The following is a 16,256-nucleotide window of genomic DNA, read 5'->3' on the forward strand; positions in this document are numbered from 1 at the left end:
GACGATGAGGTGATGCTATGAATGTTAGCTTTCATCTGGCTTGATAGAGATAGTCAGTAGGTGAGTGAACACGGTGTGGTGGCTGGAGAAGCACGAGAGGTTAATGGTTCAGTTGTCATGAAATGACATCAGATGTTTTCACTGAGTCTGACAATGAACTAGGTGTTTGCATCCTTTTAGAAAAAGTTATAAGGATCTAATATTTGATTGGTGAAAGATGATTGGCCTAGCCTTGCCTTTACTCAATGGTCCTGAGCCTTCAGTAGTTTCTGTTGTTAATGCTGCTAGTTACATGGAAACAAATTCAGAATTCTGCAACAGAACTTCAGGCTGATTCCATTATTGTTATTCAATGGTATGCGCCAGATGCAACAGTCTTCACTTGCAATCCACATATATCCTTTAATGTTGAACAGTCATGAGTTGCAATATCAGAATGCCTTTCTTTAACTTTCCTTGTGGCTTTCAAAGTTGCAAAGTCTGCCAGGGATGTATTACTTTCCATGCTGCATCCTGCAAACTAAAATGTTTTTTTTTCCCCCAAATTTGGCCATTATCTGTTTACATCATTTAGTTTTTTATTGATAACTGCAGAACTTGAAAAAGTTACACCTATGGTTATTACTTGCAATTTCATATTTCCCAGTTGCTTTCTAATCTCTAAACAAATTTTGCAATGGATTGGGAGTTCAAGGAGCAAAAGTTAGCCCATAAGAGAAGCTAAAAGATCTCAGAATTGATGCCTATCCTGGCAGATATTTCCATATCATGTGGTATGCAGTTAATTCAACACTTCAAGGTCTTTCTAGACCCAACTCCTACCTTCCCACCTGACTATTTGCTCTTTTATCTCTCATCCCTCTTCTCTTCCACATCCCAAATTCTTGCTCTTAAAAATCATCTTGGTCGCTTGGAAAATCCAACTAATTTCCACGCACAGGAGAAGTCAAATCCTGAAAGAATGTGTTCACAGCTATTCACTGTTCTAGTCATAATACATGGTAAGAACTGCCATGTCCAAGTAACAATCTCACTGCTAATTGGAAAGATAAAGTTTGCAAATCTGGGTTTTCTTGTTTTTTTTAAAGTTTGTGAAAAATCTTTAAATGACAAGATAAAAATGCATTGGTTTTCCTGCCTCTCCTGCTCCAGCTATAATGTAGCATTCTATTGATTTGCTCAGAACTTTTCCAAGATCTTTACCAAGAATGTCCGTCTTGTGGTTTCTCAGATGTTCAGTTTGATTCTAATTCTCCTTTCACCCCACCCAGTCTTCACCCCCATTCTCCCCAGGTTCTGGGCACCTGCTGAGACCAGATTGGAGTGACTGTTAAAAAAGAGCTCACCCCTTCTCAGCCTTAATCTAATTTACTATAATTTCAAATATTAAATGCTGCCACATTCCAACACTACTATATTGGGTTCCAATGGCATAATTGAGGCCTGATCTGTTATTTTATCCTGGTGTCTGTGTCTGCCTTAAGTGCATTCTATGGCACTTGAATATGAGACTGGAAGAATGTTGGGTACTACATAAAGGCAACTACTATGTAAGAAGCAGTTGCCATCAAAGTTTCTTAATCTTTGTTAACTTGTCTGTGACTTGAGATTCTTTCAGCCAGAGTTTTGGCAGTCTGAACAGGCCAAACATCAACCAGAGTCAGAATGAGGACCAGCAGATACATTTTAAAAACTGGAATTGTCTCCTCAAAGGCTGCAAACTGGAGTCATCACTGAGCCCCAGGAGGCTGCTTTGGACCTCTCCTGTACTGAGTTTCCTCCTTCCTCTGCCAATCCCCATCAACTGAGTGCAGGTGTCAGGGACTATCTCCTGCCTCTCTAGAAAGAGTCTGCAGCTTCCCAGGTTTAACAGTGGGCAGCTGCCCTCTCCCAACTCCCTGGTTACATTCATCCAGAGGTTGACAAGCAGCTGTTAGATCAACAAAGGTTCCCTGCTAACCCAATTGGCACTCACGATGCCATATTCCATCCACCACCTTAACTGGATCCAATTCCATCATTCCAGGGGCTCGACAGTCTATTTAGATTTCCTTTATCTGCATCTAATCCTACAGATCCAGTTCTTGTCAGAAGTTTACTTCTAATTTCCTGTCTTAGGAGATGCTGGAAATGTTTGATGGTTATGGCGATGAAATGGCCAGTCAGGCAACAGTCATTAAATATGGAACTTTTCCTGGATTTACAACAGGATTTGCACATCTGATTGATTCAGAATCAAAACAGTAATTTCTTAACACTTTGAAATTGCTCCTTAGACACCGATAAAGACATTAAAAAGCTGCCAAGGGCATGTGCCCAGATTGGTCAAAATTAATGTTTCATTCGTACCCAAGTTCTCTTTAAAGTCTAATCACTTTACTCTGATCCTGTTACTGAGTCACTCTAGTGAATAATAATTAACAACAGATACTTACTGTGCCTTCAGATCACTACAGTGTAATATTTGACTACAAGTTCCAGGAACCAACTTAACTCTGTGAGGCAAAATTCTGCACTACAGAATCAACCCAGAGCAGTTAGAAAGGAGAACTTAGTCCAGGGAAATCTGCAAATCCTTCTTCAAATTGCAAACATAACAATACAATGGCTGAAACACTCACTAAGCCCAGAGTAGAACAATCGAGTGTGTCTGTGTGTGACTGGCATGTTAGTCCTCCATTTGTGAATGGTCAAACACAAGCAAGTCAGCTACTTAATTACAAACCTTTGAGCGGATGGTGTTGTTGTCACGGCAGCAAATATAGGACCTGGGACTTCCCACTGACTTAGAGGGTAAGTGTAATTAGGTTTGTTTCCTTGGATTGTGAGAGTTAGTGCAGCATTGCCTTGCAGCCTCATTGATTCCTTATCCCATCTTCTGTGACAGTCTAAATTCTTTACAGTTGGCCAGCACTATAAAGCTCTCATTGTAATAAAGGTTTTTCAAAAGTTTCAGCGGAAGTTCAACCCTTGCAAACAGATAGGGGGCTGAAAGCTCAAAAATAACTTAATTAGCCTGTTCCCAATAAAAAGGGGCCCTTTTTTAAAATCATCTCCTTTTCTCCAAGCCATTCTTTGTTCTTCCTATCCTCAAAGTTTTGATTGCCCACAGCACGTCTCAAGTTAAATGTAAGCAGTGTTCGAAAAAAAGACAAAATTGCTACTTTAAGTACATAAAGAATCTTCATTATGTGCACAGTGTTGTCAGGGAGCAGAGGCTTAAGATGTAATTCATTGACCTTGGCAAGTAATGAGCTGAAGTAGGATACTTGAGAACAAATAAGTGAAATCATTTATCCATTTAAACTATTTTCTCATCACAGAATCGTAAGGCCAATACACAATTCTATTAATAATTATGTGGCTAATGAGTACGACCAACTTCCATGACCTCAATATAACAGGATAACTGCAATTAGTCCACTGCAGTCCATGTTCTGAGCTACTGTGGTCTATATGATCACACACAAAGAAAGCTTCCCAAGTTATATTTTGGAGGATAAAGTTTATAAATTGAAATAATCACACACTCACCAAATACCATTGTAGTGCAGTCAACCGTGGAATGTATCCATGCTGTCATGGCATAATCTTGGGCAAAATAATTCTGGAACTCCACAAAAAATATGGAAAAGCATCTAGAAATCCAAAACATGTGTCAGCTGCCACATTGAACAAAAATATAAAAAGTGTTCAGAATGTACAATTGTTCCATCAGCAACAGGAAAGATGCATTAACACCACAGCTACAGACAAAATGGCAGGCATTCTTTTTCCTACATCTGCATGCACTGTATGTGCTTACGTCACAACTTTACTGCATCAGACTGTTAAGAAAGCACACAGCTTCTTTAGCTTTGGAAATAGAGGCATCGATTACAAAAGGAAAGAGGTTCTGTGAAATGTTTAGAAAATACTCATTAGGCCTAAACTGCAACACTATGTCTTCCTCCAGTCAGACACTTAAGGATGTGAAGGTCTTGGAGAGAGCAGAGATTTACAGGAATGGTTAAAGAGAGGAGGACCATAAACTATGTCGAGAGACTGGAAGTGATTCTCTTTTGAGCAGAGAAGGTTGAGGGGAGATTGAATTAAAGCGTTCAAAAGCGTGAGCAGTTAGGATCGAGCAAATAGAGAATCCAGTAACAGCAGTGTTGGAAATCAGTGAATTCAGATTGAAAGTCATTTCTGAAAAGAAATCAGGGTGGGGGTGTGTGGAAGTAATAGATATTTGTAGTCCTAACTGGGGAAAAAAAATAGACTTTAAATAAACACATGCAGTTATCCAGTGCTTTTTGCAATTCCACATGTGCACTGAAGTGGGTGCAGAGGATATTCACCAGGATGAAGCAATAGAATGGAGCAATTCAGCCTTGAAGAGAGGCTTGGGTCGTTTTCTTTGGTGCAGAGAAGATTGATGGGGTACCTGATGGAAGTGTATATGATTATGAGGGGCATGGACAGGGTGAATAAAGGGCAGCTATTTCCTGGTCACGCTGAAGGGTCGATAATAAGGGGGTATAGTTTTAAAGTGAAAGGAGGTTTAAGGGGGAACAAAAACAGAAGTTGCTGGAAAAGCTCAGCAGGTCTGGCAGCATCTGTGAAGAAAATAATCAGAGTTAACATTTTGGGTCCTGTAACTCTTCCTCAGAATTGGTTCGGTGACCCTTCCTCAGAACTGATTCTGAGGAAGGGTTACAGGACACAAAAAATTAACTCTGATATTTTTTCTTCACAGGCCTCTAATTCAGCTGCAGGAATGGTGAGACCGTGAGCCGGGGGAAGCTGGGTAAGTGAACTTATATATTCCGGCAGTGGCTAAAACCGAAACTCTACACGTGTAGTGTCTCTCACCCACCCTCCTCCTCTAACTGAAAAAAAAACAGACTGTGAGAGGGTCGGTAAGGTAAGCATCTTTTTTTTTTCTTTTTATCCCACTGGCAATCTCAAGTAGAGGAGATGGAAGCTAGGGCAGTTGCATGCTCCTCTTGTAGGATGTGGGAGGTAAGGGTCACTGCTGGTGTCCCCTCTGACTTCACCTGCGAGAAGTGCACCCAACTCCAGCTCCTCAAAAACCGCGTTAGGGAACTGGAGCTGCAGCTGGATGAACACAGGATCATTCGGGAAGCTGAGGGGGTGACAGCGAGGAGTTATAGGGAGGTAGTCACACCCAAGTTACAGAATAAAGGTAGCTGGGTGACCGTCAGGAGAGGGAAAGGGAATAGCTAGATAGTGCAGGGATTCCCTGTGGCCATTCCCCTCAATAATAAGTATACCGTTTTGGATACTGTTCGGGGGGGAACCAGGGGAAAGCCATCGTGGCCAGGCCTCTGGCACTGAGCCTGGCTCTGTGGCTCAGAAGGGAGTGGGGGAGAATAGGAGATTCAATGGTTAGGGGAACAGACAGGAGATTCTGTAGTCCCAAGCGAGACTCCCGGATGGCACGTTGTCTCCCGGGTGCCAGGGCCAGGGATGTCTCGGATCGAGTCTACAGAATTCTTAAGGGGGAGGGAGAGCAGCCAGAAGTCGTGGTACACATCGGTACCAATGACATAAATAGGAAAAGGGATGAGGAGCTGAGGAGTGAATATAGGGAGTTAGGTTGGAAGCTAAAAGGCAGGATGAACAGAGTAGTAATCTCAGGATTACTACCAGTGCCACAGGCTAGTGAGGCTAAGAATAGAGAGAGACTGCAGCTGAACACGTGGCTACAGAGCTGGTGTAGGAGGGAGGGCTTCAGATATGTGGATCATTGGGAACCTTCTGGGGAAGGTGGGACCTGAACAGGAAGGATGGGTTGCACCTGAACTGGAGGGCACCAATATCCTGGACGGGAGGTTTGCTAGAGCTCTTCGGGAGGGTTTAAACTAGTTTGGCGGGGAGATGGGAACTGGAGCTATGAATCAGAGGATGGGGTGGCTGGTGTACAGGCAGATACAGCATGTAGAGAGTCTGCGAGGAAGGACAGACATTTGATAGGGCAAAGTTGCAGTCAGTGTGACGGGTTGAAGTGTGTCTATTTTAACACAAGAAGTGTCAGGAATAAGGGTGACGAACTTACAGCATGGATCAGTACTTGGATATACGATATTGTAGCCATTATGGAGACTTGGATAACACATGGGCAGGAGTGGTTGTTGGATGTTCCGGAGTTTAGATGTTTGAAAAGAAATAGGGAGGGAGGTAAAAGAGGTGAGGGAGTGGCATTGCTAATCAGGGATGGTATCACAGCTTTAGAAAGGGAGGTCGTGGAGGAGGGTTTGTCTACTGAGTCAGTATGGGTGGAAGCCAGAAACAGGAAAGGAACAATCACGTTATTGGGAGTTTTCTACAGACCCCCCAGTAGCAACAGAGACACTGAGGAACAGATTGGGAGGCAGATTTTGGAAAGATGCAGAAGTAATAGGGTTGTTGTCATGGGTGACATCAACTTCCCTAATATTGACTGGAACCTCCAAAGTGCAAATAATTTGGATGGAGCAGGTTTTGTCAGGTGTGTCCAGGAAAGATTTCTGACTCAATATGTAGATAGGCTGACTAGAGGGGAGGCCATATTGGATTTAGTGCCTGGCAACGAACCAGGCCAGGTGTCAGATCTCTCGGTGGGAGAGCATTTCGGTGATAGTGATCACAACTCCCTGACCTATACAATAGTCATGGAGAGGGACAGGAGCAGATGGTATGGGAAAATATTTAATTGGGGGAGGGGGAATTACAATGCTATTAGGCAGGAACTGCGGAGCATAAATTGGGAACAGATATTCTCAGGGAAATGCACGACAAAAAATGTGGAGGTTGTTTAGGGCGCACTTGCTACGAGTTCTGGATAGGTTTGTCCCACTGAGGCAAGGAAGGGATGGTAAGGTGAAGGAACCTTAGATGACAAGACATGTGGAACATCTAGTCAAGAGGAAGAAGGAAGCTTACTTAAAGTTGAGGAAGCAAGGATCGGACAGGGCTCCAGAGGGCTACAGGGTAGCCAGGAAGGAACTGAAGAATGGACTTAAGAGAGCTGGAAGGTGTATGAAAAGGCCTTCGTGGGTAGGATTAAGGAAAACCCCAGGGTGTTCTATACTTGTGTAATGAACAAGAGGATGGCCAGTGTGAGGGTAGGACCGATCAGGGATAGTGGAGGGAACTTGTGCACAGAGTTAGAGGAGATAGAGAAGGTCCTTACTGAACACTTTGCTTCAGTATTCACCAGTGAGAGGGACCTTGATGTTTGTGAGGACAGCATGAAACAGGCAGATATACTCAAACAGGTTGATGTTACAAAGGAGGATGTGCTGGAAATTTTGAAAAACATGAGGATAGACAAGTGCCCTGGGCCAGACGGGATATACCCAAGGTTAATACGGGAAGCGAGAGAAGAGATTGCTGCCCCTTTGGTGATGATCTTTGTGTCCTCACTGTCCACTGGAGTAGTACCAGATGATTGGAGGGCGGTAAATTTTCAAGAAAGGGAATAGGGATAATCCTGGGAATTACTTCTGTGGTGGGCAAATTATTGGAGAGGATTCTGAGAGATAATATTTATGATTATTTGGAAAAGCACAGGTTGATTAGAAATAGTCAACATGGCTTTGTGAGGGGCAGGTCATGCGTCACAAGCCTTATTGAATTCTTTGTGGATGTGACAAAACACATCAATGAAGGTGGAGCAGTGGATGTGGTGTATATGGATTTTAGCAAGGCATTCGATACGGTTCCACATGGTAGGCTCATTCAGAAAGTAAGGAGGCATGGGATTCAGGGAAATTTGGCTGTCTGGATACAGAATTGGCTGTCCAATAGAAGACAGAGGGTGGTAGTAGATGGAAAGTATCCAGCCTGGAGCTCGGTGACCTGTGGTGTTCCACAGGGATCTGTTCTGGGACCTCTACTCTTTGTGATCTTTATAAATGACTTGGATGAGGAAGTGGAAGGGTGGGTTAGTCAGTTTGCCGATGACACGAAGGTTGGTGGAGTTGTGGACAGCGTGGAGGGCTGTTGTAGGTTGCAATGGGACATTGACAGGATGCAGAGCTGGGCAAAGAAGTGGCAGATGGAATTCAACCCAGAAAAGTGTGGAGTGATTCATTTGGAAGGTTGAATTTGAATGCAGAATACAGGGTTAATGGCAGGATTCTTGGCAATGTGGAGGAACAGAGGGATCTTGGGGTCCATGTCCACAGATCCCTCAAAGTTGCCACCCAAGTTGATCGGGCTGTTAAGAAGGTGTACGGTGTGTTGGCTTTCATTGGCACGGGAATTGAGTTTAAGAGCCACGAGGTTACCCTGGTTAGACCACACTTGGAATATTGTGTTCAGTTCTGGTCACCTCATTATAGGAAGGATGTGGAAGGTTTAGAGAGGGTGCAGAGGAGATTTACCAGGATGCTATCTGGACTGGAGGGCAGATCTTATGAGGAAAGGTTGAGGGAGCTAGGACTTTTGTCATTGGAGCGAAGAAGGATAAGAGGTGACTTGATAGAGGTTTCCAAGATGATGAGAGGCATAGATAGAGTGGATAGTCAGAGGCTTTTTTTCCAGGGAAGAAATGACTATGACAAGGGGACATAATTTTAAAGTGACTGGAGGAAGGTACAGGGGAGATGTCAGAGGTAGGTTCTTCACACAGAGAGTGGTGGGTGCGTAGATTGCGCTGCCAGCAGTGGTAGTGGAGTCAGATACATTGGGGACATTCAAGTGACTCTTGTATAGGCACATGGAGGATAGTAAAATGTAGGGTATGCAGGGTAGTTTGATCTTAGAGTAGGATAATAGGTCGGCACAACATCGTGGGCCGAAGGGCCTGTACTGTGCTGTACTGTTCTATGTTCTAGATGCTGCCAGACCTGCTGAGCTTTTCCAGAAACTTCTGTTTTTGTTCCTGATTTACAGCTTCCATGGTTCTTTCGGTTACTATGAGGTTTAAGAGGGTATTTGGAGAAAAAAATCTTTTCAGCTAGATGGTGCCAGCAGTCAGGAAAGCACTGTCTGGGAGGGTAGTTGAGGCAGGAAATCTCACAATCTTTAAAAAACACTTGGATGAGCACTTGTAATGGCATAACATTCAAGGCTGTGGGCACAGTGTGGGAAAGTAGGGTGTGGATAGTTCACGCTGACCTTATGGGCTTCTTCCGTGATGTAGGACTCCATGATATCGCAAAGCACCTTTCTAGCCAATAAAGTATTGAGGCTGCTGAAACATGGGAAATACAGTCGCCAATTTGCAAACACGTTCCCACAAGCTGCAAAGAGACAATCTGTTTTCATGATACTTGATTGAGGGATAATATTGCAGGTCAAAATGGATGAGGTATTGTCTCTCTGATGTACAATGGAACTCTAATTGGATGAAGTAAATCACAGACAGCCAAGTCAGAAAGTGGATGTACCAGAGACCACCCAGCCCTTCTCCTTGTCTCGCCTTGCTCAACATCCCTCCAGTGGCGATGCCTTCACTACAGAAGACCACCAGAATTAGGACACACTTCGTCCAAGTATTGCATTGTTCCTTCAGATCCAGGCAGTAGAACTGTTGCCACGCGAGCAGTCGATGGTAGATGTGATACAGAGGTCAGAGGAACAAAGTTCACCAGAAGTAATGCTTTGAAGATGAAGGATATATTGAAGAACAAGAAAACACAACTGGTAACAAAAATAAAACCCCATGAGATATTAGATTCTAACCACTTTCCTATATGACTCAGAAACCGACAGAAAATGTAATGATGTAGGGAGGAAACAAAGGGCTTTAAAATGTGGCTGCTAAATTGCATGCTAAGATTTCCACATAAAGACCAGACGACAAACATACAGGTGCTTGAATTTGTAAAAGCAAAAAGAGCTTAAAGAAGTGACATCCAGAAAACAAAAGTTAGCATTTCAACCATTTGATTAGAGCTGAAAAGTTGTTCAGATCTTTTCCGAACGGAAAGATGCAGACAGCAGAAAGAGTGGGCAGTCTAGGTCCAGTTGGACGATGGACATCACTGAGCAGTTGTAGACAAGCTAAAGTGGGTGCGCAAGAATGGTGTGAGGCAAAAAGTGTGGATTCCCATGAAAGCACGTCTCTTGGCAAGAGTAACTACAGGGAAGAGAGGATGAAGCTTAGAACGCTTGCCACACAGAGAGCAATTTACTGGTCATTGTCTGATAACTAAAGGTACAGTTACCATAGTCTTACCAGACCACAGAGCTCCTCTCACATTAGAGAGAGATGACCGATTGTGGTTTAACCTGAGGGTCACCACACCTCACATGAGAGGAGAGGTTGAGAAGGAGAGTTGTACTTGGTGGCCTCAGCCAGTGGAGGTATTGAACCCATGCTGTTGGCATTACTCTGTAACATTAAATCTGGTAACTAATCTGGGGCAGCACGGTGGCTCAGTGGTTAGCACTGCTGCCTCACAGCACCGGGGACCCAGGTTTGATTCCAGCCTCGTGCGACTGTCTGTGTGGAGTTTGCACATTCTCCCCCTGTCTGCATGGGTTTCCTCCGGGTGCTCCAGCTTCCTCCCACAGTCCAAAGATGTGCAGATGCAGTGGATTGGCCATGCTAAATTGTCCATAGTGTTCAGGGATTTGCAGGCTAGGTGGGTTAGCCATAGGAAATGCAGGGTTACAGGGATAGGGATAGGGGGTTGGGTCTGGATGGGATGCTCTTCGGAGGGTTTGTGTGGACTTAATGGGCCGATTGGCCTGTTTCCATGCTGTAGAGATTTGATGACTAATAAAGGCCTAAAAATTAGAAGTACCTTTAAAGGATCTGGAGAGAATGTCTTGGATTAATCTGAGCGACTTTCCACACAAATTAGGCTCAGCTCCTAAATTAGAAAACTGTTAATCTGTTTTATTGAGGAGATCTCCAGCAAAATATTCTCTGAACAACTACCTTTAAGCCTCTAACATGATGGCCACTGTATTTGGCTAAGTTACTAGAGAATATCTCGTGATCAATGATCCACCTCCACAGTCTCCAGCTTCTGAAAAGTAGAGGGGAAATGGAACATTGCACAGCAAAACAAGAAACTAATTTCCTATTAACATCACAACTTCAATCTAATTACGCCTTTTTCTGATTCTTCGATCAACCGTTATAGGAATTGAAGCTAAACTGCATCACCTGCACTTTAATACTCTATGACATTACAAGAAAATTGACCTCAAACAGTTTGCAGTTTCAAAAGATCACATAATTTCAACCTAAATGAGTAATCCAGCTAAACAACAATACCATTAAAAATAATTAGCACTATTCCCAATGTTCTGAAGCCCTGCTCCAAATTAAAGTCAGAGCTCCAGAATGCAAGAACTTTCTTGGCATGTTTCCAAGGAACATTATGTTGCCACACACTGTTAGGTTAAAGGGTTGGAAAAACAGCTCCACCCACAATGAGTTGGACTATTCAGGTCAGTCTGTTTCAGAGAGGAAGAAAGAAAAGCAGATGTTGATTCAACTCACGCTGATCATTCAGATGCAACAGTGATCAATTCCTCAGGGCACAGTACCTGCTGTACTCTTATATGGCCAGGAACAGCATGCACACAAGATAAGAGGAAGAATGGTTAAAACATACACCTACAAAAGGTTCAAACTAATGTCACACATCCAATACTGAACAGAAATGTAGGTCATAGATCAGTCTAGAGGATTGTAATTGCAGGGAAAGCTCAGTCTTAATTGAACCAAAAGTACAATGACCCCGAGAGGTTTTCTGACAAACCTGGACACTGCCCTTGTGCAGACAGTCACTAAGAAGCAGCTAACCACAACCATCCAGCCCCATCCTCCATCTGGGGCTTCCATTAATGGAACGTTTGAGGATCGAGGCATTGTACCAGTTCCACTGTCTATTGAGACTTTCACTGCACTTGGTTCCAATAGAGTGTCAAGTTTGTTCTTCTGTACTGCAGAGATCGGTTCAAAACTTTTGCGCACGAAGGTCTGAAATATACTCTTGTACACAATTTTCATGAAACATCTGAAAAAAAATTAAACACAGTATGGGTTAGGTCAAAAGTCGTAGCTGCATGATTAAACATGAGGCAAATTGATTGCAATTCTTGCTGCAAAAGATTTAAAAAGTTACTTTACAGAAGGCCAGATCAAAAGGCCTATGTTAGAACATAAGAAAATAGGAATTTAAAAGAGAAACTGCTTAATTTTCATACTTTCTCCTGTAATTTTTATACAAATCCAACACAAGCATGATCTCACATCTCCAAATGCAAATGTCACCCTCCCAATGTTTGATGAACACGATTATTTGTAACAAGCTGAAGCAGGCCCAGGACCCAGCAGGCAGTCAGATACAAACAGTAGAGTTTACAAAGAAATGAACTTTATTCACCCATGGTAATTGTGCGTTTGTGCATACTAATGAACAAGACATGAGTGGGGATAGCTTTCCAGCCATCGCCTCATTCACAACTCCTTTCCTCTACTTAACTACCTCCCTCTGCTTTATCCTCCAGTTTGAGTCATTTGTGATCAAAGGTAAATGACATAACCAATTTGTTCAAATCTATACTGGCCTTACTTTGGTCAGCATAACTCATATTACACAACTTCTTAAAAAGTTCCTTCCTGTAAGATGGCGGCAAAGTAGAACACTCCAGCTGGAGCTCATCCGTTCCGTGCGTACTTTTTCTTTCTCTCTGTCTCTTTTCCTCTCTTTTCTTGGCCTTGGACATCCAGCCACGGCCTCCAAAGCGGGCGCACCAGCGACCGAGAGCCCAGTGCAGTGCATGATGGCAGTCAGTGGTCAGACCACATGGAGAGTGCCAGTCTGCCGCAGAGTGCCCATAGAAAGAGACTGTGATACTTGACTTTTTAACTTCTTGTTTGTCTGACCTACAGTTATACTGTGTATAGGTGCAATGTGACAATTTTTCTTCATTTCTCTATTTCCCTAACTAAAGATTGTACCTAGGTACCCTATATCTAAGATGGCACCATGTGTTGGTGACATTGTTCACTGTGATTAATCTTGTAACTGAAGAAAATGTACCTAGATACCTTTGTACCTAAGATGGCACTGAAAGTGGCAACTTATCAACTTTTCATGTACTCATTTGAGTATATGACAATAAAGCTAATTCAATGCAATTCAATTCAACATTGCACTCCTATCACAAAGGCACAACACTTAAAAGCTTTTGGCTTAGAGGTCACCCCTGTCTTGGATCTTTGGTCATGGTTTACATCGAGAAGTTTGACTTGTGCCCAAAATAGGAACAAAGTCAGCAGGGCAACGGTGCAGTGCGCCAATCTGAGCTCTGCAGTCAGCATTGTAAATATTGCCAACCAATTGGTGGGCACCAATACATGGGGATGAGAAATGGGCCACATTCCAACCTTTTAAATGAAGTGTAACCAGGTTAGATAGCCCCTGGTGGATCAACCAGATTCTAAAATGAGACAGCTACAGTGTGCAAAGAGGCCATTCAGGCCATTGAGTCTGCTAAAAGCCTTCAAAAAGCATCCGACCCGATGCCCCCACTTCACTTTATCCCCATAGCCATGGACCTTGCATGGCCAACCCCCCTAGCCTGCACATCTTTGGTCTTGGGGGAAACTGAAGCACCCAGACGAAACCCACACCGACATGGGGAGAACGTATCAAAGGGATGCGCTGAAAAACCTACTTCTATTCTATGGAAATGTCTATTGATGTCCAAACTCCACACAGACAGTCACCTGAGGTTGGAATCAAAACCGCATCCCTGTCGCTGTGAAGCAGCAGTGCTAACCACTGAGCCACTGCCCCACCCCAAAGCAGGTCAGGTCTGAGGGATGGGGGAAAATATCATCAACACTGTGACAACAGTTTCTTGTATGTGTGGTGTGTGCGTCTGTATGTAGATTCAAAATGATCATTGGAACCACAGGATGAATCCTGTTACAACTCACCTATGATCGTGTGGTGCATAGCTCCACGTTTTCAAATTTCACTTAGGGAACCTCTAGGTCCATATATTTAGGATGTTTGAACATATTTAGATACATTTAGGTTATGTTGCATAACTGTATGCCTTTTTAAACAAGCAGCAGGATGACTGAAAGTCATTTGACTTGATTCTGTCTTCAAAACAAGTCCAGCCCAGTTCAGATGCAGCTAAGTCATTATTTGAAAGAGAGATATCCATCATTGACTTTACAGCAGCAAAACAGCTGGCTAAAAGTTGTGCTCCAACCCTTCACCTTGATAAAGAATGTTATTAGATTAACCGAATGAGCAGCGTGAAGATAGATCTACAACCTCTTGCAGCCTATCACACTTTCATTACATACTATTGTTTAATTACTCACAGCAAAACTGTGCTCCTCCCTGTACCTCTTAGTACATTTACATCCAACGATAGACACATGCAACTCGAAATAAATCTGAACTAACCACCAAATAGGGACCTGTGAGAAGGACCACATGAGTCCCAAAGTGGGCATTTAATCCAGTGTCAGGCCCTTGTTCATACACAAGTTCCTGAATGATCCCTGGGCAGGTTGCACACAAGCCAGTCCCTTTGAATGAGTGATTTATTGTCACTTGTATTTTACAGTGAGGAATACAGTAAAATACAGTGAAAAGCTTCAACTCTCACCACAATCCGGTGCCATTTTGAACAGTTTAAGAATAAGTACAGCAAAAAGGTATCACTGAAAGACAGTCCATCTTTGTGCTGCCACCTCCACCATGAGTCCTGAACCCTGCGCTGTGCCCACCCCCCCCACCAACCTCCCCCCCCAAACCCAACCCACTCCCACCCACCTCCACCATTCCTCCAACCCCCCTCCCCCAACCCTCCACCCCCCCCACCACCCCTCCAACCCCACCCACCCCCACCGCCTCATTGCCGCCTGTGTCAGACCCAACAACGTCAGAGTCACCACTCTTCAGGTGCCATCTCTCCGGTGCTGTGCCCACCTCGCTGATGCCACCATCAGGTCCTGTGCTGGACCCACATTTGCACCGCAGCCATCAGCCTCCGGCTCCAGGCCTACCACGGCCAGGAGCTGCCACCACCACTTCACTGATAACTTTAAGGAAATGCAAAATATGTTAGAAAGGAACCGCGCTCTTAACCAAATTGCCCCATGGTCTCCAGGACAATGACAGGTTAAGCTGTGTGGTGCCTGCTCCCAAATATCTACAAATTCCTTGTTCTTGGTAATGTATACAGCAGAATCTATGTGGTGGGGCAGCACAGACTCAAGGAGAGACAATTCCACCATATTCACCAACAATCCTACATCTCTTACAATGCTCTCCCTCAATCCTCTCTCTGGAACCTTAATGAAAATCTCAAATATTTCGGCACTTTTCTCCAGTTTAGCTAGTGAGCGATTGTTCCTGGATATTGCATTGATGAGGTTAGAACACAGGATTATAGGGGAAAACAAAGATGGATATTGAATCCCTGTCAACCTGTTGCACTATTCAATGACATCCTGGCTGATTTGCATCTCAGGTCCTCTTACCTGCTTTTTGTTCCTTATTGCCATTATCAAACAAAACATTACCAATCTCAGTTTTCATGACACACCATCCATGGTCTTCATGGAAAGAAAGTTCCAAATTTCCACTACCCTGTGCTCAGATGTATTTCACCACAGAGTAGTCTCACTCCAATTTTAAAATAATCTGCCTTTTTCCTCAATCTCTCTGCAAATTTCGGTACATCCAAAACTTTACTGCCTACATTCTGAGTCTCACTTAAGTCCATTGCACATAGTATCCTGTGTTCATCAACATACATTGGCCCCTCTTGCAGCAACACCTAAAACTTACAAATCTTGTGCTTGGGTTCAGCTCCCCAATTAGATCTTGACTGGCAGTTAAACAGCAATTTTTCTGTTACCTTTGATACTCACTGTGCCTTTTAGAATTTATGCTCTGGCCTGCCTTGCAGCAGCATCTGAAGAGACTAGTCTTTAATTCCTGCAGACGCCGAAACATGTTACAAGATTTGGTAGGCCTGTATATCTCAAACTTTGTATTGGCCACACTAACTAGGCTTTGCACAATATAGACATAAATACATCACTTCCCCCGACTATGTCAAACACAACCTGAGTATATGATAGGAACAAAAACACCTTATCTTTCAATGTTACTTTAAAGAAAAATTAAGAAGAAAAAATGTTAAATTGCAAAGTATTTTTTGTAATCTCGTTTGAGCTCTGATAGTGATTATCTTAATTGTTGAAAGCATTTTTTTTCATTTAACTTTTAGTGCAGATCTAAAATGACTTGTTGCTGTAAGTACAT

General features: G+C 43.3%; 1 protein-coding gene across 10 annotated transcripts in view; it reads right to left on the reverse strand.

The window, feature by feature from the left end:
• Positions 1 to 16,256, reverse strand: part of LOC109929472 (monocarboxylate transporter 12) — a 53,177-nt gene that overhangs the window by 14,401 nt on the left and 22,520 nt on the right. For all 10 annotated transcript variants that reach the window (XM_048609019.1, XM_048609017.1, XM_048609016.1 and 7 more), the window contains 2 exons: positions 11,712 to 11,969; positions 3,535 to 3,638 (listed from right to left, as the gene is read on the reverse strand). In XM_048609019.1, the coding sequence (XP_048464976.1) occupies positions 3,535 to 3,638; positions 11,712 to 11,962 (355 nt within the window). In that variant the 5' untranslated portion in view covers positions 11,963 to 11,969. The remainder of the gene's footprint in view (positions 1 to 3,534; positions 3,639 to 11,711; positions 11,970 to 16,256) is intronic.

This window comes from Rhincodon typus, chromosome 20 (assembly GCF_021869965.1).
Source record: "Rhincodon typus isolate 14 chromosome 20, sRhiTyp1.1, whole genome shotgun sequence".
In the NCBI taxonomy this organism is placed as follows: domain Eukaryota; kingdom Metazoa; phylum Chordata; class Chondrichthyes; order Orectolobiformes; family Rhincodontidae; genus Rhincodon; species Rhincodon typus.